The 23812-nt window shown below is 45.9% G+C and overlaps 1 protein-coding gene across 1 annotated transcript in view; it reads left to right on the top strand.

Annotated features, from left to right (window-relative positions):
- Window positions 1-23812, top strand: part of LOC126266948 (proteasome activator complex subunit 4-like) — a 201710-nt gene that overhangs the window by 53047 nt on the left and 124851 nt on the right. Inside the window, exons 13-16 of the mRNA XM_049971660.1 lie at window positions 1519-1734; window positions 4545-4702; window positions 4910-4999; window positions 13904-14084. Coding sequence (XP_049827617.1) covers window positions 1519-1734; window positions 4545-4702; window positions 4910-4999; window positions 13904-14084 — 645 coding nt within the window. The remainder of the gene's footprint in view (window positions 1-1518; window positions 1735-4544; window positions 4703-4909; window positions 5000-13903; window positions 14085-23812) is intronic.

Genomic DNA, 23812 nt, shown 5'->3' with positions numbered 1-23812 from the left:
TCCTGATTGTGGCGCTCACTTGCACGGCGCCAAACACGCATACGACCATCATTGGCACCAAGGCAGAAGCGACTCTCATCGCTGAAGACGACACGTCTCCATTCGTCCCTCCATTCACGCCTGTCGCGACACCACTGGAGGCGGGCTGCACGATGTTGGGGCGTGAGCGGAAGACGGCCTAACGGTGTGCGGGACCGTAGCCCAGCTTCATGGAGACGGTTGCGAATGGTCCTCGCCGATACCCCAGGAGCAACAGTGTCCCTAATTTGCTGGGAAGTGGCGGTGCGGTCCCCTACGGCATTGCGTAGGATCCTACAGTCTTGGCGTGCATCTGTGCGTCGCTGCGGTCCGGTCCCAGGTCGACGGGCACGTGCACCTTCCGCCGACCACTGGCGACAACATCGATGTACTGTGGAGACCTCACGCCCCACGTGTTGAGCAATTCGGCTGTACGTCCACCCGGCCTCCCGCATGCCCACTATACGACCTCGCTCAAAGTCCATCAACTGCACATACGGTTCACATCCACGCTGTCGCGGCATGCTACCAGTGTTAAAGACTGCGATGGAGCTCCGTATGCCACGGCAAACTGGCTGAAACTGACGGCGGCGGTGCACAAACGCTGCGCAGCTAGCGCCATTCGACGGCCAACACCGCGGTTCCTGGTGTGTCCGCTGTGCCGTGCGTGTGATCATTGCTTGTACAGCCCTCTCGCAGTGCCCGGAGCAAGTATGGTGGGTCTGACACATCGGTGTCAATGTGTTCTTTTTTCCATTTCCAGGAGTGTAATTAATAGAAACATTGAAGGTGACAACTCACGATATAGCTGTGGCATTGAATTATTGATAGGTATATAACACAACACACACACACACACACACACACACACACACACACACACACACACACACACATATATATATATATATATATATTTCCATGCATGCAGTGCTTCCTCGTAGCTATGAAGAAAGTATAGTATGCTTCCTCAGTTATGTTATTGTGACTGACTCAACTACACAATAAGTTGTTACTTTTAATACTTCCATTATTTGTAAAATAAATTCTCAGTTCGAAGCTAAGTCAGTTAAAGTAAGTTACAGTGAAGTTTATATGAAGACACTGCTGAACTGATAAGCTTCTGGAACCTTAAATTCCTCGTTTTAAAGGAGGTTGTGATTGAATGAAATGTGAGATACGATGATCTCTGTTCTTTATTTTTCTCAGACACAAGGCACTTTAGTCAATTATCTTGATCTTATCTGTAAAAAACATGAAAAAACTTACACAAATTTTCTTGTATCTTCCAGATCCCCATAATCTAGCACTTCTCCCTTAGCCCTTACTGAGGATTCCTTGGTTTTGACCTCCGGATACCATATTTTTACATTAGTGTTGATTTATTGTTACATGTTTTTTGAGCAAGTCTATCCACTTGTTCTTTCATAGTGTTTTTTATTACAATTGTAACATATTTTAATTATGCCATAGTAGATAACACCGGTTTCTCTTTTCCAGATTGTTGACTGTGATGGGAAATGTCTTATTCCATACATCCCTTCAATACTAGAAGTTCTTGACCGTACATTACATTTAACTTGCCGTGATGGTTATGTTTTCTCCAGCAAAATTTTACGAAATGTTCTGTACAGCCTAAGTTTTATCATGCCATTGGAGTATAGAAGTTCAACAGAATCATATGACAGTCATGTGAAAGATTACTTGCCAATAAGAGTGAGTATGCTGGTTTCTTGCTTGCCAATAATAGCTGTGAAAAATATCATTGATGATAGAAACTTCAGGTAGGAATATCAAGAGTACAGGAAAAGACAGATTGCTACTTACTGTAAAGAAAACATGTTAAGTTGCAGACTGGCACAATGAAAAGACACTTACATAAAGCTTTTGACTAAAGCCTTCAGCAGAAGAGAAACGCACTCCATTCATACACTCAAGGCTCAAATGGCTCTGAGCGCTATGGGCCTTAACTGCAGTGGTCATCAGTCTCCTAGAACCTAGAACTACTTAAACCTAACTAACCTATGGACATCACACATATCCATGCCCGAGGCAGGATTCAAACCTGTGACCGTAGGGGTCGCGCGGCTCCAGACTGTAGCGTCTAGAACCGCTCGGCCACTCCGGCCAGCTACACACAAGGAAGCATACCTCATACACATATGGCCACCAAGTCCAACAGGGGCCAGTATGCCTTCCGGGAGAAATGTCTTTTAATTGTGCCTCTCTGCAACTTAACATGTCTTCTTTATGGTAAGTAGTAATTTGTCTTTTCATACATTGTTTATTGATTATAGAGGTAGATATCAGAGCATTTTAGTTTTGTCTTTCTTGTTAGTGCAGTGTAACTATTAGCCAGGCTCGGTGACCAAACAGGAACCAAAAGTACAGTATTTTTCAGTAATAAGTTATTCGTACCACAGTTGGGATCGAATTAATGTGGCATGTATCAGAGGTAAAATTAAAATAATTGTTAAAAGTGTGTTTTGTCCAGTAATGTTTGCAGATTTTCCCATTGAGATGTCATCAAGGATCTGAAAGTTGACAACTTGTCACTAGATTTTAAGTAGTTATTAAGAGAAGAATGTGTAGATAATTTGTTTATATAGAAAAGTCCCACAAGGTTTCATAATTGTGCAATTTCTGTTCTTAACATAACTGAATGACTTTAAACAGATATTCAAAAACTGTAAAGTTTTTGAATTACCCAAGCATACTATTCACGAGTCCAAGTGTAAGACAAAGCCCAGATGATTGCCAAACAAGCCTACAAATGGTTGACAGCAAACTGGTTAAATATTAATGTCACAGTGAGATTATACAGGGTTTATATGTCCTGAGAAAACCAAGAAATCTGAGAAAAACCTTGGAATTTTTTCATTTGAGGAAAAAACTGGGAAGAACCTGGGAGTTTTTTAGAACCCCAGGAAATTGTTATTGTTTAGGTTCTGAGTTAAAATTTTGTAATTTTGACTGGTAAGAACTGATATACTAACAAAGACTTTTACCTTAGCCCGCTACTGCAGAATAATACTGCAGCAATAAAACATAAATGAGAGAAAAATTCCAATATAAAATTATGTTGAAAGTAAAATGTGCCATTTACAACAATAAAACACAGTGATCACACAAATGCCCGCCACCAGCAAAATGTGCTAAAGGCTTTAGGAAGACTATGCAATACTTTGTAGCAGCGGACTGCTTTCAATGAGTATGGTGTCACAACAGTTTAAATTAGATTCGTTTGAGCAGTTGTTTTAAATTAAGATTCATTTGAGTAGTTGCCATTTGGCTCATGTGCATGCACAGAGCTGAAGTTGTGTATAAGCAGAATCTTTTCGTGCTTCTCACTATTTGAATTGTGGCTGTTAGATGTATTAAGCAGTAGCTGCAAACTGGTAGATTGGCACATGCACAGAGCAGTCAGAGTTGTAGTGGGGAGTAGTCTCCAAGTGACCTGCATTTACGTTTTGTGATTTTGTTGTTCTCTATTAGTTTACAACTCTCATGTCAAATGAAAACAAAATGGATGTATGGAATAAATGGGGAATGACCGACAGACTGTAGAACATTGGAACAAGTATTGGACCACATTTTGCATGACTGTCCAAAAACAAAATTCTTGGGTACCTGCACAGACTTTGCAGATGCATCTCCTAAAAAATGGCTGTTTTAAACTTTTTTAGCTACTGCCAGTTCTCCAGCTTTATAGATATGCTTTTACTGTTCCATATTATCATGTTTTGTCATGTATTAAACTAAATTAAGTATGTGTAAATCATAGGTCTGTGAGCCATACATGAAATAAACTAATCAGTTGCACTAATTAATTGCTTCTGTGTAATGTGTAATAAAAATGTAGGGCCAGTTTAATAATGCATAAACATTTGAGTACTTTGTTAATACAATTACCAATACTTCAAAATCAGTTGCAGTTATTCGCCAAGTTTTTCACACCATTTAGCCATGTCATGAATGTTGGAATAAGAGAATATAACTACCACGTGTAAAGTTCTTTTGGGTCATGCTGGACAACCAGCTAAATTGGAGGGAATTCATAGATAAACATAATTTTGTGAATTCATAGATAAACATAATTTTGTGTGAAGTTTATCACCACCTATCTTACATATATGTTTTCAAGTATGCTGAAATGCTTACACTCAGTTATTGCTGCACTTACCTCTTAATGATATTTCCTGTAAAATAATAAAAACTTAAGATGAACTGTTAACATGACAATAATATGAGACCCACATATTTTGCACAAATATTTTATCTCCTTGTCAGATTGCTGAAGATCAAAAAGGAAGTTCCTCTCATGTAAAAAAGCTTCCCTCACATATATGAAATTAAGAAGTATAAATTCAAAAGAAAATTACAAGAATATTAAATAGGCTACTCCCTACAAATTATCTGATCTGATTGTATAGATGACTGAATTTAGCTGCATGGCAGAAGCAATGCACATTACAGATATATATAAGCCTTATCTTGTCATTTACCCATTGCTGCTGTTCTTTTAGGACTGGGGAAAACCAGGCAATGTCCATAATCTCCAAATGAAGTGGCATGTTCCAGATGAGGAGGAAATAAAACATGTTCAGGATATTGTCAACAGATATTTACCAGTGGAATTAGAACGTATTAGCAGTTACATCAATGACAAATCACAAATGACAAGGTATGTAGGAAGTATGTTTATGATACTAATTAATGTTTGTATTATCATTGCAGAAATGGAGGTTTTTTATGGGTTGTAACAGCGGAAGATAAATTGCGTCCATGTGATTGATATTGAGTTCTCTCACATTGATGTCATTTTTTTATAGTCATGTTTGTCAAATTAGTCAACATTTCCATTGAAATTTGTAAATGTGTTATTTCTTAGGGAAGAACTCCAGTGCTCATTACACATTGTAAATGGAATACTTGGGTGCAGACCTCTTCTTCCACAGTGGGACGAACCACCAGTTAAACTGTAAGTTAAAGGCATTGGTATTTTGGAATTAAAATAATATTTATAAAGTTACCAAGTTGTGCCACACAATTTGCTCCCTGATTTATCATCATGTGTGTTTTCAGTCTCTTCACCTTGTGCAGAGCAGGTAGGCATAGGTAATTGTATTACTGTGATAGGCTGTGGTTTTGTATCGCTCTTGACCATCATAATCCCTTCCCTATGCTGTTCATTGTAGTTCACCTGCATTCTTATTTTCTTGTTCATTATTGGACCTACTACAGCATACCTCTGTTTCGTTTTCTACTCATAACCCTGTACTCAGGTGCCACTGCAATTCACTGTTTTTCACTCTCAACCTTTCCATTATTCTTTTCAATTTCTCTAACCTACGTACATGATTAAGGAGCTGAGCGAGATGGTGCAGTGGTTAGCACAATGTACTCACATTTGGGAGGACTAGTGCTTCCCTGAAACACTCCAGGCAAATGCCAGAATGGTACCTTTGGAAAGGGTATATTCAATCTCTTTCTGTATTCACTTGTAATCTGAGCTTGTGCTCTGTCTCTGATGTACCCACTGTTGATCAGATGTTAAACTCTATCTTCCTTTTGATTAAAGTACCTTGATAGTCTATTCCCTGACCCATAGAACACCATTAAAAAACTTTCAGTAGCATACATCAGTATATATGAATGGAGCACATTTTCCCTCAGGAGGATTAAACAATATAGTAAATCTGGAGGTCAATAGAAAATATGTCCTTGGTATCCCTGTGCACTGACATGGCACACTGTTTCCGCAGATACCACTCTGATGTGGTCACACTTAAGTTCATTTGTCTATATTGTGGTTTTGAATTGCAATGCTTTAAAATACTGAAGTTGACTAGTATGAAGAAAACAAACTTCATCTTTACCCACAAATACTTTTCCTTCAGCGGTAACAAATCAGGTGGGTAGCTTTGGAAACTGTAATGGTACTGACCTGTGTCAACTTTTTCTTAGGCTGCGTGGAAGAAAAGTTCCTCAACATCCAATAGCTGGACCCCATTGATGGAGCCGATTTATCAGTGACTTGTTTGTGGCCTGCACACATGATGAGAAAGAGCTCCTCCACTTCCTGCAACAGCTTAACTGCTTTTCCCAATTCAAATTCATCTGGTCCTTTTCCAAATCCAAAGTGACCTTTGTTAGTAATAACTTAAATGTAGCTGAGATTCCTATGCAAATCTCAGTCCATGTAAAACCAACCAATAAGCAACAATAATTCCACTTCATCAGCTGCCATTTTTTCCACATTGAAGCCCCCAGGGGCTCAGCATTCACTTGCTGAGTACGGGCTTCGCGACCTCGAGGTCCTGAGCTGGGGACTGGTCAGCACCGCCAGTCTCCTGCCACTGTAACCCCCGGACATGCTTCAGCGACCACTGTACGGCGCGGCGGTGAAATGTTGTGTGATGCGGGGAATGGTAATCTTGGCTTGACCGCCTGGGTTGCGAGGAAGGCCAACCTCTATAAAAACCCCTCAATCTTTCGGTGTGCTCCGCGCCTACAAGACGCATGACTGTTGGGGTGGAACAGTCGCATGCAGGCAACCTCTGGGGCACCTGCCGCACCTCAGTTGTAAAGGCTTACTCAGGGATGCGGGGCTCTGTCTGAGCGGACTTTTAGTTCCCTAGCTGCTTGTGGCTACCAGTGGCTTGGATGGGCCACTGGTAGGAAAACACACCCCATCGAAAAAGCGGCTACATGCTGTGAGTCCTCCAGCGCCTGGTGTTGCTAGAGATTTAACAGACTGTCGTGACGGAGCACATGGTGATGTGTTTTTGATTATTAAACAGAAGGAGGGTAGCTTTGAGAGGGTTGCTTCCTTTTACATCCACAAGGGTCTTGAGGGAATTGCAGGAACACTGAAATCTGTGAAGCGACTGCGCAATGGGACTCTGTTACTTGAGACTTCTAGTTCCCGTCAAGTCGCTTCCCTTCGGAAAGCAACCTGTCTAGGAGAGTACGCTATCGAGACTGAGCTCCACTCCACTTTGAATTATAGTAAGGGTGTTGTGACTTGTAGGGACTTGGTGGATATCCCCATAGACGAGTTAAAATCTGAGTGGGCTGACGAAGGTATTGTTGACGTGCAGCATATTATGAAATGAGTCAATAGGGACCTCATCAAATCTGACTCGTTTATTCTCACGTTCAGTTGCCCGAGACTCCCAGAGCATGTTAAATCGGGGTTCTTACACTTGCCAGTACGGCCATATTTCCCCAACCCAATGCACTGTTTTAAATGTCAGCGCTTTGGGCATTCTACGTTGGAATGCAATGGTATAGCCACTTGTGGTAAATGTGGTCAGCCTGCCTATGACGGAGCCAATTGTTCATCGCCTGTGAAGTGCGTGAATTGCTCTGGGAGTCACCCTGTCTGGAGCCGGATGTGCCCCATCTATCTCGAAGAACGGAAGGTACAGGAGATTAAAACATCTAAGCGAATCCTCTATGGTGAGGCCAAGAAGCTCTTTAAGGCCATGCAACCTCCTGTGTTTTCAACATCTTTCGCTTCCACTCTGAAAAAACTGGTGCAAATGGCCACTGTTACTACGCAAATGGAGGTTGCTAGTGTTAGCACTAATACCTGCGCATGCCAGTGCACTTGTGCTGCTGCGGTTGTTTTGCAACTTGCGGCTCTCCCCACTACGTCGGACAAGGCCGTGGTTGCTGACATTGGGGTACTTCCTGCCTCTCTCCATATGGCGCCTTCTGCCCAGGCGAGTAAAGCTCCAACTGTTGACAAGGCTCTGCATTCTAAGCCCCCCAAGACAAAGACGCTGAAGGTGAAGGTTTTGCCACCTGAGGAGACAAGTCAGGGTCGGTCCGATGACGAGGCCATCGTACTGTCTGACATCTCCCGTGAGTCGTCATCGGAGCTTATGGACATTGATGTCGACCGGGGGTGATCTTCTCGCCCCAGGAATAAATCTCCGGCCAGTACGGGCTCTCCTCCAATGCACAGAGGCAGGGTGAAAGTTCAGCCACCCTGATCACTGGCTCCCATATTACAGTGGAACCTGAATGGGTTCAGGACGCATGTGGCCGAATTACAACTCCTCATACGAGAGTGCCCCTTGTGCTTATGTCTCCAAGGCATACATTTTCGGGCCACTGATGCTCCTTCTTTACGGGGCTATACCGTATATCGAAAACATGGTCTGACGGGGGAAGGGGCAAAGGGTGGTGTTGCGGTTTTTGTCCGTGATGTGCACCCCTCATCTGAGCTCCCTCTCGTTACCGACTTGCAAGCAGTTGCAGTTGACATTCTTGTGAGTCGGAGGCTCACAGTCTGTTAAGTTTATTTACTGCCTCAGGATGCGATAGACTCTGAGGCGCTCTCAGACCTTATTAGCCAACTCCTCCGCCCATTTCTTCTTCTGGGGGACTTCAATGCTCGTAATGTCTTATGGGGCTCTCCGAGTACTTGCCCCAGGGGTCGCATTCTGGAAATCCTCATGATGTCTGACGAACTATGCATCCTCAACTTTGGTGCTCCCACTCATTTCTGTACTGCTTCCGCGTCATCATCGGCTATTGACCTTTCCTTTTGCTCTCCAGCACTTGCGGATTCTGCTCTGCGGGAGGCTGCTGCTGACCTCCATTCTAGTGACCACTTCCCCCTTTAGATTCGCCTCCTGGATGAGGCTGTGGCATTACCAGTGCCGCTCCGGTGGCACCTGTGCAGAGCTGACTGGACACTTTTCAGCCAACTGGCTGTTTTGGAACACCGTGCCAGTGTCCACGAATGGGTAGACCATGTTATAGCCGTGATTTCCCATGCTGCTGAATTGTCGATCCCACGGTCATCTGGTCATCCCAAGAGGCGTCCTGTCCCTTGGTGGACCTCTGAGTGCCGCTCAGCCATCCGAGCTCACCGTGCAGCTCTGTGCCGCTTCAAGTGCCGTCCCTCAGCTGACAATCTAGGGGCCTTTCGGGTGGCAAGGGCCAAAGCGCGGCGAGTGATTATAGAGAGCAAACGACGGTCATGGCACTTGTTCTTGAACTGCATCTCTTGCTCCACTAGTTCTACGAAAGTATGGGAAGCCATCAGGAGGATTTCCGGGAAACTCAGCCAACTACCTGTCACGGCATCGCTGCATCAGGGATGTCTCCTCACGGTGCCGAGAGACATTGCCCAGACACTGACCATGCATTTTGCGGACTCTACCGCTACTATAAACTGTGATCCAGATTTCTGCCGCTACCGCACTGCCATCGAGAGGGGTCACTTGGACTTCCGGTCTCTAAATTCTGAACCCTACAACTGCCCCTTCACAATGTGGGAACTGGATTCGGCGCTGTCTGTGGCTCATGATACTGTGCCTGGTCATGATCAAATCCGGTACAGCATGCTGCGGCACTTGTTGCTGCCATCCAAGGAAGTTCTCCTGAACTGTTTTAACATGATATGGTTATCCGGCACGTACCCTGACTCGTGGAGGGAGGCGATTTTGATTCCCCTCCTCAAACCATGGAAGGACCGAACGCATCCCAGTAGTTATCGAAGTATTGCTTTGACGAGCTGTGTTGGGAAGACGTTGGAACGCTTGGTCAACCGTCATCTGGTTTGGCTGCTTGAGACCAGGCAGCTCCTTAGCCCCTCTCAGTGTGGCTTGCGGAGATGTCGTTCCACTGTAAACAACTTGACCCTGCTTGAGGCCACCATCCAGCAGGCCTTCCTACGTAACCAGCATTGTCTAGGTGTCTTCTTTGACATTAATAAGGCGTATGACACTACTTGGCACCGCCTTATCCTCAATCATCTCCATGAGTGGGGCTTTCGTGGCCGTCTTCCCATCCTCATTCGGTCCTTTCTTTCTCACCGCCTCTTTCGGTATTGGGTTGGTAATGTGCTATCTGATTTGTACGTGCAGGAGAATGGTGTTCCTCAGGGCAGCGTTTTAAGTGTCAGCCTCTTTGCCGTCACTATTAACAGTATCACGTCCACTATCTGGAGTCCTGCCCAATGCTCCTTGTTTGTGGACGATTTTGCTGTTTTCTGTTCTTCCTCCAGTCTTGTCACTGCTAGTCGGCAGTTGCAGCTTACGATAAAGCGCTTAGAGGCATGGACTGCAAAGACGGGTTTTAACTTTTCTGCAGACAAATCTGTGTGTGTTCGTTTTAATCGTTCTCGGCGTCCTTTTACCTCCCCTGAATTGCGTCTGAGGGACACCGTTCTTCCTTTTAGAGACACTGTGTGGTTCCCGGGCCTCACTTTTGATTCCAAGTTGTCGTGGTTGCCTCACCTTAAAGACCTCAAGGTGCGGGCCGTGAAGGCACTGAATATTTTGAAGTGTCTGAGCCATCGGTCCTGGGGAGCAGATCGGGCGCGTCTGCTGCAGTTTTATAGGGCTTTCGTCCGATCGCGTCTTGGCTATGCTTGCACCGTGTACGAGTCAGCAAGGCCTTCGTATCTGAAGATCCTTGACGCAGTACACCATGAGGGTATCAGGCTGGCCACTGGTGCCTTCCGTACCAGTCCCATCCCCAGCCTGTGTGCTGAGGCAGGGGAATCGCCGCCCGCCATCTGGCGGAAACTCCTCATGGTGCGACGGGTGTGTCATTTCCTTGCCTGTCCTACCTCCCCTGCGTACCCTACCATTGCCCGACCACCTATGGAACGTCTCTTTTTCCAGTCATCCCAGGGCAACGAGACCATTTGGGATTCCTGCCAAGCATTTGCTTGAGTCCCTTGGTGTGGAGCGTGTGGCCCCCCAACGACAAGGTTTTACTCGCCTGCCTCCCTTGTTGCTCCAGAGGCCCAGCATCCTTCTAGACTTGTCGGAGTACCGGAGGAGCTGCACTCCAGCATTTGTTTTTACCTCCTTATTTTATGATATTTTAAACCAGCATCCGGACCATGTACCTGTATTTACGGATGGCTCTAAACAGGGGGACTCTGTTGGTTGTGCTGTTGTTTTCCCTGATCCAGTCGTCAAGTTACGGCTTCCTGCGGCGTTTACCATCTTTGATGCCGAGTTGTTTGCAATCTTGCGGGCATTGGAGCAGATGAGATGTGTTCCCAGTCTTAAGTTCCTCATCTGTTCTGACTCCCTGAGTGCCCTTCAGACCATGCAACACTTGTACCCAGCGGATACGGTTGTCCAGAACATCCATGATGCCCTACTCCACCTGCAACGGCAGGGGAAGGAGATTTCTTTCTGCTGGGTGCCGGGGCACGTGGGTATTAGCGGAAACGAACTGGCGGATGTGGCTGCCAAAGATGCATGTTCCCTCCCTCACATTGTTGAATATGCCGTCCCCCTTCATGCTGTTACCTCCCTTTTGCGTTTTTGTGTTATGCGTCAATGGGAAGAGGAGTGGCTGGCAGTTGGTGACAATAAGCTGCGTCTGGTAAAGGCCACTATGCGGCCACGGCATATGTCCTACCAGTCATGCAGGCGGGATGAGGTTCTCCTCACTCGCCTCCACATCGGGCACACATGGTTTTTTACTCTGGCGGGAGGACCCCTCCAATCTGCAGTGCCTGTGGAGTCCAGATTACTGTCCGCCACATTTTACTTGACTGTCCTTTAGTCTCTGACCAGAGGGCGGTGGTTTCTTTGCCATCGGATGTGCCCTCTATTTTTGTGTCCTATCCAATTTGTTGCCTCGGATTTTAGGGAGAGGGTTTTAAATTTTAGGGAGAGGGTTTTTATGTGCTGCTGTGTGACTGGCTCACCCAGGTTTTAGGTAAGAGGTCCGCCAGTCACAATTACCTCCTTGTTTCCCTTCGGTTTCTTTTCTCTTTTCCTTGTGTTTCCTTTCCTTTTTTAGTGTGTTCCTTCTCCTCTTGTTTTGCCTCTGTATGTGGGGATTTGGAACTGCGTCAGGTCTGCGTCTTTTAGCCACTCTCCTTGATCGCTGTTCGTCTTAGTTCCTTCACTGCATGTGTTCGTGTTTTTATTTGCTTAGGCGCTGATGACTGTGCTGTTTAGCACCCGTAAATGTAAAAAACACACACACACACACACACACACACACACACACACACACACACATTTTTTCCACATTGAATACCCCCTTCTCAGTAACCTCTTCCACACTTTCTCACTGCATTAACAGATCTTGTCCACATCAAATCTGGCATTCACTTCTTCCGATCTTCTGGCAGATATAGTAAAAAAATCAGAACAATTCCACTCTTCATCCAGTACCGCTAGGCCTCAAATATTCTCCACCAAGGCTACATCTTCGTCTGATCAAATCATGAAATGAGATAACATGTACATGTGGCACTCTGTTTTTTGGCCTCTTTTTCTGCAGTCACAATTATGTAAGTTATGTAGGCTAATGACATATTTTGCAACTCTAATAAAAGTCTTTATTACAACACTTGCTACAGTCGGAAAAGACGGTATTAACCTGTATACCACGAGATAATATTTCACTGATATTCTCCCAACGCTGTTACTGTCACCTTTGTTGCACTCCTAACCTTGGTGAGATCCTTGTTAAACAATGTGATAGTCCTAGGCCATTATCCGTACCAGATGATAATTTACAATTAAAAGATAGATACTTTAAAACCTCCTCCAGGCCTCCATCCACTATCATTTACTCCAGCCCCACCACTGATTACTAGTACCTCAACGTCAGAGGCAGAGCAACATGTCAAGCCTCACATTATTCACCTAACATGAGCTCTATGCATCACTTTAAATGTAAGAATGGCTATTGTTACAGAACTACTATCCTCTTTAGGGATCCCCTGTACCCAGATCAGAATACCTGTGACAACTATTTGGAACCTCCAACACAGTAACGAGAGGGTTATCCAGAAAATCCAAGAGTTGGTGTCATAGTAGTGAAATGGTTTGCTGGTAGTTATTTATGTATTTAGCATATGGCTCACAGAATTATTTTAATAAATATTTTTGGAACAGTGATCAAAAAATTTTAAAATGTTTCTTTTTAAAATTCAGTCTTGATCGCACCATGTGTGCTACCATGTGAGCTTCACGTACCATCTTCGAAGGATGCCATGGGTCTGATGATGGTCATTTGATATGACCGAAACTGGTCACCTGTGTTCTTGTAGCATTCGTGCTGCGATCAAGACTGAATTTTAAAAAGAAAAATTTCACAGAATTATATTTTACAAGTGCATAAAATTAAGTTGACCCCATCATAGCTGGTTACCCAAATGCTCAGTCCAGCCAGCTAATTGCTGCAGGGGGTGAATCTACGAAGTCTTTGTAGGTACCAATGAATTCTATTTTTAAGCAGTTGTGGAAAATGTGCACCATTTTGTTCCAATGTCTTACAGTCACATAGGTCATCATCGGTAATCCCTTCTCAGTAGCTTTGCGTTGGTCAGAGCACGGGTAATCCTGATACCATTGAGGGAGCTCCGTAGATTTCATGGTTGGTTAGCACCTGAGAGATGGTTGGATCTACATTACCTAACTTCTTATGACCATGGAGGGATGTCCACTAATTTCTCCAATCATGTCTTAGATTATAGCTTGGTGGGGCAAGTTGGCCAGTGAGTTACTAGAACGACCCTCATAGTATCACTGAACTCCGTAGATGGTAAATTGCTCTCCACCGCTCTCTACCATTTAAGCTGCATTAACAACTCTCTCCTCCCCCCTTTTCTGTTTCACTCCTGTTCCTTTCTTCTGATTTCATAATTTCATTGTTCATTCCATTTGTCATTTCTTCTTCAGTACTAATTTCTCTTTATTACTTTGGCCTTTATATTATCTCTGATCTAATGGTGACATAGTGGTTATTCCATTTCGTGGAGATAAGTACTGGCCAACCATTCTGTCTTTTTGTTATTAACAATAGTAGTACTTTCCTTACACAAACTTATTATGGTGTAACAACAATAAAATTTTCGTACGTGTGTCCATGAATTTTCCAGATTTGATAGCTGCTTGAAAACTTCACCTTTTAAACTGGCAGCAGAATGTAATAAAGGTTATGTTACAATGCCAGATGGAACTAATGTACGAAAAGTACTTGCTAAAACCATGGTTCAATTGCAACAGAAGATCCTCGCCTGCACCGAAGATGACACTAAATCACTGTTCTGTCTTATTACTGTAAGTATCCATACTAGTTTCTCACTGTAATCTTAGGACCATCCTAGTTAATTACAGTACTGTTAATGTCTTCCTTTACTGCACTTTCCATGTCATTATACTACAGTGACAGTCCTTATTTACACATATCAAAAAAAAAAAAAAAATAATAATAATTTGCAAAACCCCTTTTCTCAGAACCCCTGAAGATAGATGATGACTGTGGATATTGTATCACAGTCACAGTCCCTTTGACTGTTCAGAGATGTCACTAAACCCACCCAAAGATGTAAACAACCGCGCATGAGCAGCGCCTTTTAGATGGAGGGGGTTCGACAGCCGATCAGTTCTAGTCATTCCACCAGGAAGGAGGTACATGGCTTGTGTTGTCTGTAGTTCAGCCATGCCTGAATGGTCGATATCACAGTTTGATCGTGTCCGCATTGTTACTTTGTGCCAGGAAGGGCTCTCAACAACGGAAGTGTCCAGGCATCTCGGAGTGAACCAAAGTGATGTTGTTCAGACATGGAGGAGATAACAGAGAGACAGGAGCTGTCGATGACCTGCCTCTCTCAGGCCGCCCAAGGGCTACCACTGCAGTGGATGACCACTATCTGTGGATTATGGTTCGGAGGAACCCTGACAGCAACACCACCATGTTAAACAATACTTTTCGTGCAGCCACAGGACCTTGTGTTATGACTCAAACTGTGCGCAGTAGGCTGCATGATGCACAACTTCACTCCTGATGTCCATGGTGAGGTCCATCTTTGCTACCACATCATCATGCAGCGTGGTACAGATACGCCCAACAATGTGCTGAATGGACCACGCTGGATTGGCATCACATTCTCTTCACCGATGAGTGTCGCATTTGCCTTCAACCAGACAATCATTGGAGACTTGTTTGGAGGCAATCTGGTCAGGCTGAACACCTTAGACACATTGTCCAGTGAGTGCAGCAAGGTGGAGGTTCCATACTGTTTTGGAGTGGCATTATGTGGGGTTGACGTACGCCACTGGTGGTCTTGGAATGCCCCATAACAGCTGTATGATACATGAATGCAATCTTCTGACTGATAGTGCAACCATATTGGTGAGGCATTCGTCTTCATGGACGACAATTCACACCCCTCTTGTGCAAATCTTGTGAATGACCTCCTCCAGGATAACAAAATTGCTGGACTAGAGTGGCCAGCATGTTCTCCAGACATGAACCCTATCAGATATGCCTGGGATGGATTGAAAAAAGGGCTGTTCATGGACGACATGACCCACCAACCACTCTGAGGGAGCTACACCAAATCGCTGTTGAGGAGTGGGACAGTCTGGACCAACAGTGTCTTGATGAACTTGTGGATAGTATGCCATGGCGAACACAGGCACGCATCAATGCAAGAGGACGTGCTACTGGGTGTTACAGGTACGGGTATGTACTGCAATCTGGACCACCACCTCTGAAGGTCTTGCTGTATGGTGGTACAACATGCAGTGGTTATCATGAGCAGTAAAATGGCGGAAATGCTGTTTATGTTGATCTCTATTCCAATTTTCTGTACAGGTTCTGGAACTCTCAGAACCGAGGTGATGCAAAGCTTTTTTTTGATAAGTGTGTAAGTTATGTAACTAGGAGTTATTAACTTATGTGGTTTCCTTCTCTGAAAAGAAGCCTGGGATAGTAGTATATCCACCAAGAGGTATTTTGTTGAACATAAACAGAAGATAATATGACATAATAGTTGTCTGTAAAGGCTTTCAAGGCATGTAAATGCAATAAAATCTTTATGGTTTTCATGCCACTTGACGTCACATTTTTGCCTCAATATTTGCCAGAAGATGGAAAGGTAGCCTTTCCAAAATGTTGTACTCTTCCTGTGACGTGATGTGGCAAGAAACGTGAATGGATGGGTAAAAAAATCCACTCACCAAGTGACCACACACATAAAGATACTGAAATTTGCAAGGTTTGGAGCCAGAGGCTCTTTCTGGCAAAAGTATTGAAGCGGACGGAAGAGGCTTAAAGGAAAAAGATTGTGGAGGTGTAGGAAATGGGAGAGTTCAGAAAAGTCATCCAAAACACAGGTCAGGGGATACTTATCTGACGGAATGAGAAGGAGAGACTGTTGGGGACTGCTCCAGGCGAGATTTGAAAACCTTGAGAGCTTAAAGGTGGAACACAGGCTAATACACAAGACACAGATTACTGTCAGTAATCACAAGTTTCAACATGTTAATTTTTGTTTCACATAAATTCTGTTATCATACTTTCCAACATAAAAAATGAGAGGGGTGTTTTTCTGTTTCGTGATTTAAAACTGAAAGAACACATATGGAAATATATTTATTTCATTTTGAGACTCGTAGCTAGTGTCAACAAATCATCTAAAAATGTTCATTCTTTTAAACAAATTATCAATGGAGAATATTGTGTCTGATTCGAAAGTATATAAGTGACCTGTGTATGTGAAAAGAGGGATCCAGCAAACAGCAGCATGAAGTGCCACGAATAAACTGAGGAAGAACCACTTAGTTTCATGAATTCGACATTTGCCTCTCTGATCTTCACTGGTCTCCAAAAGTTTTCCAAGACACCGTGAGTTATTGTAGATAACTTTGACAAACATTTCTTCTTTAATAGTGACAAAGGCCATGTCTTGAAACCCAAAATGAACTTGTATAAATTTTGTAGATGATGAAACGCTCTTTTATCAGCAATGTGCTTTTATTCATTGATTTGAACAAAAAAAAAAAAAAAAAGAAAGAAAAAAGAAGATTGACTTTTATGCCAGGAATGGAAGAACCAGTCTCGTATCGTTTTTGTAACAAATTTGTCAATTTTCTTGTCCTCTGGTAACATTTAGTTCGCATTCGTGGAACTTGTGTTGTGGCAAATGTAAATAGTTCCTTTGGACTTAAAATGTGATTGTCACTTGGATGCTGTGAACTTGCTCTTTTTATTATACGTTTAATAGTACCACTAGTGCCATCACATGCATTTTTGCCATGATCTGCATGAAAATAATTCCATTCTCCAGTGCAGTCACCCTTTGATTTTCTGCAATGGCAGAAATTAAAAAAGTTCTTAAACTTTTTATATTGTGCAAGGCTGCCATCACTGAAGTAAACAATGTCAGGGTGTATACACCCTAGGAAATCCGAGAAAATCTGGGGGAAAGCTGTGAAAAACCTGGGATTCTTTTTAGAACTCTAGGTTTTTTTTTTAAGTTAAATTTTTGTAATTCTGACTAGTTAGAACTGTTACCCTATCAGAGAACTGTACTGTAACCCGCTACTACGAAATATTACTGCAGCAATAAAATATAAACGAGAGGGAAAAAAATTAAACTTAAACTGCAAAGGAACATTTACAACAACAAAACACAGTGCGCACATAAGTATGTGCCATCAGCAATAAGTTTCAAACGCTTTAGGACAAAGACTATACAGTACTTCACAACAACAAACAGCTTATTATGAGCATGATATTACAACTGTTTACATTGGTCCATTCAAGCAGTTGCAAGCAGGCTCATGCACATGCCCAGTTAAGTCGCATATGAGCAGTACCTTCTTGGCTTCTGGCTACTTGAAGTGTGGCTGTTAGCTGTATCAGTAGTAGCAACAAGCAGCCAGATGCTACCTGGAAATCCCCCAGGGGCTCAGCATTCACTTGCTGAGTAGGGGCTTGGCGACCCCGGGGTCCTGAGCTGGGGACTGGTCTGCGCCGCCAGTGTCCTGACACCGTAACCCCCGGACATGCTTCAGCGACCACCGTACGGCGCGGCGGTGAAACGTTGTGTGCTGCGGGGAATGGTAATCTTGGCTTGACCGCCTGGATTGCGAGGACGGCCAACCTCTATAAAAACCCCTCAATCTTTCGGTGTGCTCCGCGCCTAGAAGATGCATGGCTGTTGGGGTGGAACAGTCGCAAGCGGGCAACCTCTGGGGCACCTGCCGCACCCCAGTTGTATAAGGCTTACTCAGGCACGCGGGGCTCTGTCTGAGCGGACTTTTAGTTCCCTAGCTGCTCGTGGGACCACAATGGACCCTTCGACCTCTACTTTTCCCCCTACCAGTGGCTTGGGTGGGCCGCTGGTTGGAAAACACACCCAATCGAAAAAGCGGCTACGCGCTGCGAGTCCTCCAGCGCCTGGTGTTGCTAGAGATTTAATAGAATGTAGTAACGGAGCACATGCTGATCATCAGAATGTGTTTTTGATTATTAAAAGGAAGGAGGGTAGCTTTGAGAGGGTTTCTCCCTATTACATCCACAAGGGTCTTGAGGGAATTGCAGGAACACTGAAATCTGTAAAGCGACTGCGCAATGGGACTCTGTTAGTTGAAACTTCTAGTTCCCGTCAAGTCGCTGCCCTTCGGAAAGCAAATTGTCTAGGAGAGTACGCTGTCGAGACCGAGCTCCACTCCACTTTGAACTATAGTAAGGGTGTTGTGACGTGTAGGGACTTGGTGGATATCCCCATAGACGTGCTAAAATCTGAGTGGGCTGACGAAGGAATTGTTGACGTGCAGCACATTATGAAACGAGTCAATGGGGACCTCGTCAAATCTGACTCGTTTATTCTCACATTCAGTTGCCCGAGACTCCCGGAGCATGTTAAAGCGGGGTTCTTACGTTTGTCCGTACGGCCATATTTCCCCAACCCAATGCGCTGTTTTAAATGTCAGCGCTTTGGGCATACTACGTTGGGGTGCAATGGAATAGCCACGTGTGGTAAATGTGGTCAGCCTGCCCATGACGGAGCCGATTGTTCCTCGCCTGTGAAGTGCGTGAATTGCTCTGGGAGTCACCCTGTCTGGAGCCGGATCTGCCCCATCTATCTCGAAGAGCGGAAGGTACAGGAGATTAAAACCTCTAAGCGCATCCCCTATGGTGAGGCCAAGAAGATCTTTAAGGCCATGCAACCTCCTGTTTTTTCCACATCTTTCGCTTCCGCTCTCAAAAAACCGGTACAACTGGCCACTGTTGCTACACAAACGGAGGTTGCTAGTGTTAGCACTAAAACCTGCGCTTGCCAGTGCACTTGTGCTGCTGCGGTTGTTTTGCAATCTGCGGCTCTCCCCGCTACATCGGACAAGGCCGTGGTTGCTGACATTGAGGTACTTCCAGCCTCCCCCCATATGGCGCCTTCTGCCCAGGCGAGTCAACCTCCAACTGTTGACAAGGCTCTGCATTCCAAGCCCCCCAAGACAAAGCCTCAGAAGCTGAAGGTTCTGCCACCTGAGGAGACTAGTCAGCGTCGGTCCGATGATGATGCCATCGTACTGTCTGACATCTCCCGTGGGTCGTCATCGGATCTTATGGACATTGATGTCGACCGGGGGCGGTCTTCTCGCCCCAGGAATAAATCTCCGGCCAGTACGGTCTCTCCTCCAAAGCACAGAGGCAGGGTGAAAGTTCAGCCACCCTGATCACTGGCTCCCATATTACAGTGGAACCTGAATGGTTTCAGGACGCATGTGGCCGAATTACAACTCCTCATACGAGAGTGCCCCTTGTGCTTATGTCTCCAAGAGACACATTTTCGGGCCACTGATTCTCCTTCTTTACGCGGCTATACCGCATATCGAAAAGATGATCTGACGGGGCAAAGGGCAAAGGGTGGTGTTGCAGTTTTTGTCCGTGATGTGCACCCCTCATCTGAGCTCACTCTCGTCACCGACTTGCAAGCAGTTGCAGTTGACATTCTTGTGGGTCGGAGGCTCACAGTCTGTTCTGTTTATTTACCACCTCCGGATGCGATAGACACTGAGGCTCTCACGGACCTTATTAGCCAACTCCCTCGCCCATTTCTTCTTCTGGGGGACTTCAACGCTCATAATGTCTTATGGGGCTCTCCGACTACTTGCCCCAGGGGTCGCATTCTGGAAAGCGTCATGATGTCTGAGGCACTGTGCCTCCTCAACTCTGGTGCTCCCACTCATTTCTGTGCTGCTTCCGGATCGTCATCGGCTATTGACCTTTCCTTTTGCTCTCCTGCACTCGCGGATTCTGCTCTGTGGGAGGCTGCAGCTGACCTCCATTCTAGTGACCACTTCCCCCTCTGGATTCCCCCTCTGGATTCGCCTCCTGGATGAGGCTGTGGCATTACCAGTGCCGCCCCGGTGGCACCTTTGCAGAGCTGACTGGACACTTTTCAGCCAACTGGCTGTTTTGGAACACCGTGCCAGCGTCCACGAATGGGTAGACCATGTTGCAGCCGTGATCTCTCATGCTGCTGAATTGTCCATCCCACGGTCATCCGGTCATCCCAAGAGGCGTCCTGTCCCTTGGTGGACCACTGAGTGCCACTCAGCCATCCGCGCTCGCCGTGCAGCACTGCGCCGCTTCAAGTGCCGTCCCTCAGCTGACAATCTTGCGGCCTTTCGAGTGGCAAGGGCCAGAGCGCGGCGGGTGATTAAAGAGAGCAAACGACGGTCATGGCAATCGTTCTTGAATTCCATCTCTCGCTCCACTAGTTCTACGAAAGTATGGGAAGCCATCAGGAGGATTTCCGGGAAACTCAGCCAGCTACCTGTCACAGCTTTGCTGCATCAGGGATGTCTCCTCACGGCGCCGAGAGACATTGCCCAGACACTGGCCATGCATTTTGCGGAATCTACCGCCACTATTAACTGTGATCCAGATTTCTGCCGCTACCGCACTGCCGTCGAAAGGGGTCACTTGGACTTCCGGTCTCTAAATTCTGAACCCTATAACTGCCCCTTCACAATGTGGGAACTGGATTCTGCGCTGTCTGTGGCTCATGATACTGCGCCTGGTCATGATCAAATCCGGTACAGCATGCTGCGGCACCTGTCGCTGCCATCCAAGGAAGTTCTCCTGAACTGTTTCAATATGATATGGTTATCTGGCACGTACCCTGACTCGTGGAGGGAGGCAATTTTGATTCCCCTCCTCAAACCAGGGAAGGACCGAACGCATCCCAGTAGTTATCGGAGTATTGCCTTGACGAGCTGTGTTGGGAAGACGTTGGAACGCATGGTCAACCGCCGCCTGGTTTGGCTGCTCGAGACCAGGCAGCTCCTTAGCCCCTCTCAGTGTGGCTTTCGGAGATGTCGTTCCACTATAGACAACTTGACCCTGCTTGAGGCCGCCATCCAGCAGGCCTTTCTACGTAACCAGCATTGTCTAGGGGTCTTCTTTGACATTAATAAGGCGTATGACACTACTTGGCGCCGCCTTATCCTCAATCAACTCCATGAGTGGGGCTTTCGTGGCCGTCTCCCCATCTTCCTTCGATCCTTTCTTTCTCACCGCCTCTTTCGGTATCGGGTTGGTAATGTGCTATCGGATTTGTACGTGCAGGAGAATGGTGTTCCTCAGGGCAGCGTTTTAAGTGTCACCCTCTTTGCCGTTGCTATTAACAGTATCACGTCCACTATCCGGAGTCCTGCCCAATGCTCCTTGTTTGTGGACGATTTTGCTGTTTTCTGTTCTTCCTCCAGTCTTGTCAGTGCTAGTCGGCAGTTACAGCTTACGATAAAGCGCTTAGAGGCATGGACTGCAAAGACGGGTTTTACCTTTTCTGCAGACAAATCTGTGTGTGTTCATTTTAATCGTTCTCGGCGTCTTTTTACCTCCCCTGAATTGCGTCTGAGGGACACCGTTCTTCCTTTTAGAGACACTGTGAGGTTCCTGGGCCTCACTTTTGATTCCAAGTTGTCGTGGTTGCCTCACCTTAAAGACCTCAAGGTGCGGGCCCTGAAGGCACTGAATATTTTGAAGTGTCTGAGCCATCGGTCCTGGGGAGCAGATCGGGCGCGTCTGCTTCAGTTTTATAGGGCTTTCGTCCGATCGCGTCTTGACTATGCTTGCACCGTGTATGGGTCAGCAAGGCCTTCGTATCTGAAGATCCTTGACGCAGTACACCATGAGGGTATCAGGCTGGCCACTGGTGCTTTCCGTACCAGTCCCATCCCCAGCCTGTGTGCTGAGGCAGGGGAACCGCCGCTCGCCATCCGGCGGAAACTCCTCATGGTGCGACGGGTGTGTCATTTCCTTGCCTGCCCTACCTCCCCTGCGTACCCTACCGTTGCCCGACCGCCTATGGAACGTCTCTTTTCCAGTCGTCCCAGGGCAACAAAACCATTTGGGATTCGTGCCAAGCATTTGCTTGAGTCCCTTGGTGTGGAGCGTGTGGCCCCCCAACGACAAGGTTTTACTCGCCTGCCTCCCTGGTTGCTCCAGAGGCCCAGCATCCTTTTAGACTTGTCGGAGAACCGGAGGAACTGCACTCCGGCGTTTGTTTTTACCTCCTTATTTTACGATATTTTAAATCAGCATCCGGACCATGTACCTGTATTCACAGATGGCTCTAAACAGGGGGACACTGTTGGTTGTGCTGTTGTTTTCCCTGATCGAGTCGTCAAGTTACGGCTTCCTGCGGTGTTTACCATCCTCGATGCCGAATTATTTGCAATACTGCGGGCATTGGAGCAGATGAGATGTGTTCCCAGTATAAAGTTCCTCATCTGTTCTGACTCCCTGAGTGCCCTTCAGACCATTCAACACTTGTACCCAGCGGATACGGTCGTCCAGAACATCCATGATGCCCTACTCCACCTGCAACGGCAGGGGAAGGTGGTTTCTTTCTGCTGGGTGCCGGGGCACGTGGGTATTAGGGGCAACGAACTGGCGGATGTGGCTGCCAAAGATGCATGTTCCCTCCCTCACGTTGTTGAATGTGCCGTCCCCCTCCATGCTGTAACCTCCCTTTTGCGTTTTCGTGTTATGCATCAATGGGAAGAGGAGTGGTTGGCAGTTTCTGACAATAAGCTGCGTCTGGTAAAGGCCACTACGCGACCATGGCGTACGTCCTACCAGTCATACAGGCGGGATGAGGTCCTCCTCACTCGCCTCCGCATTGGACACAGTCCCTTCACGCATGGTTTTTTACTCCGGCGGGAGGACCCCCCAATCTGCAGTGCTTGTGGCGTCCAGATTACTGTCCGCCACATTTTACTTGACTGTCTTTTATTCTCTGACCAGAGGGCGGTGGTTTCCTTGCCACCGGATTTGCCCTCTATTTTGCAAGACGACGCAGCGACTGTGGTTAAGGTTTTACGGTTTTGTGTCCTGTCCAATCTGTTGCCTCGGATTTTAGGGAGAAGGTTTTAATGTGCTGCTGGGTGACTGGCTCACCCAGTTTTTAGGTAAGAGGTCCGCCAGTCACGATTACCTCCTTCTTTCACCTCGGTATCTATTCTCTTTTCCTTGTGTTTCCTTTCCTTTTTTAGTGTGTTTCTTCTCCTCTTGTTTTGCCTCTGTATGTGCGCATTTGGAACTGCGTTAGGCCTGTGTCTTTTAGCCGTTCTCCTTGTTCGGCGTCCGTCTTCGTCCCTTCACCGCCTGTGTTCCTGTTTCTATGCGCTTGGGCGCTGATGACCACGCTGTTTAGCGCCCGTAAACCTCAAACACACACACACACACACACACACACGCTACCTGGAAAAATTTTTCTGGTGCACCCAAGCTGCCAGATTTGTACATGTTAAGAGCAGTCTGAGTTCTAGTGGGGAGGGGAGGCAGTCTCCACATGACCTGTATTTCATTTATAGCTCTCACGTCAAATGAAAACAAAGCTGATTTCTGTGCCTGGAAGCTATCAAGTGAATTAAAATACATTGACATAATTATAGAAGGCTAAAGTATGTTATTAATTTCAATTTTCTGATTTTATTTTATTTCCACATTTTTGGCAGTCAAGCACTAACTGCCTTCCAGAACA

Source organism: Schistocerca gregaria, chromosome 4, assembly GCF_023897955.1.
Source record: "Schistocerca gregaria isolate iqSchGreg1 chromosome 4, iqSchGreg1.2, whole genome shotgun sequence".
Classification (NCBI taxonomy): domain Eukaryota; kingdom Metazoa; phylum Arthropoda; class Insecta; order Orthoptera; family Acrididae; genus Schistocerca; species Schistocerca gregaria.
The sequence above is the reverse complement of the archived record's forward strand: the minus strand, read 5'-3'. Positions and strand labels throughout refer to the sequence as shown.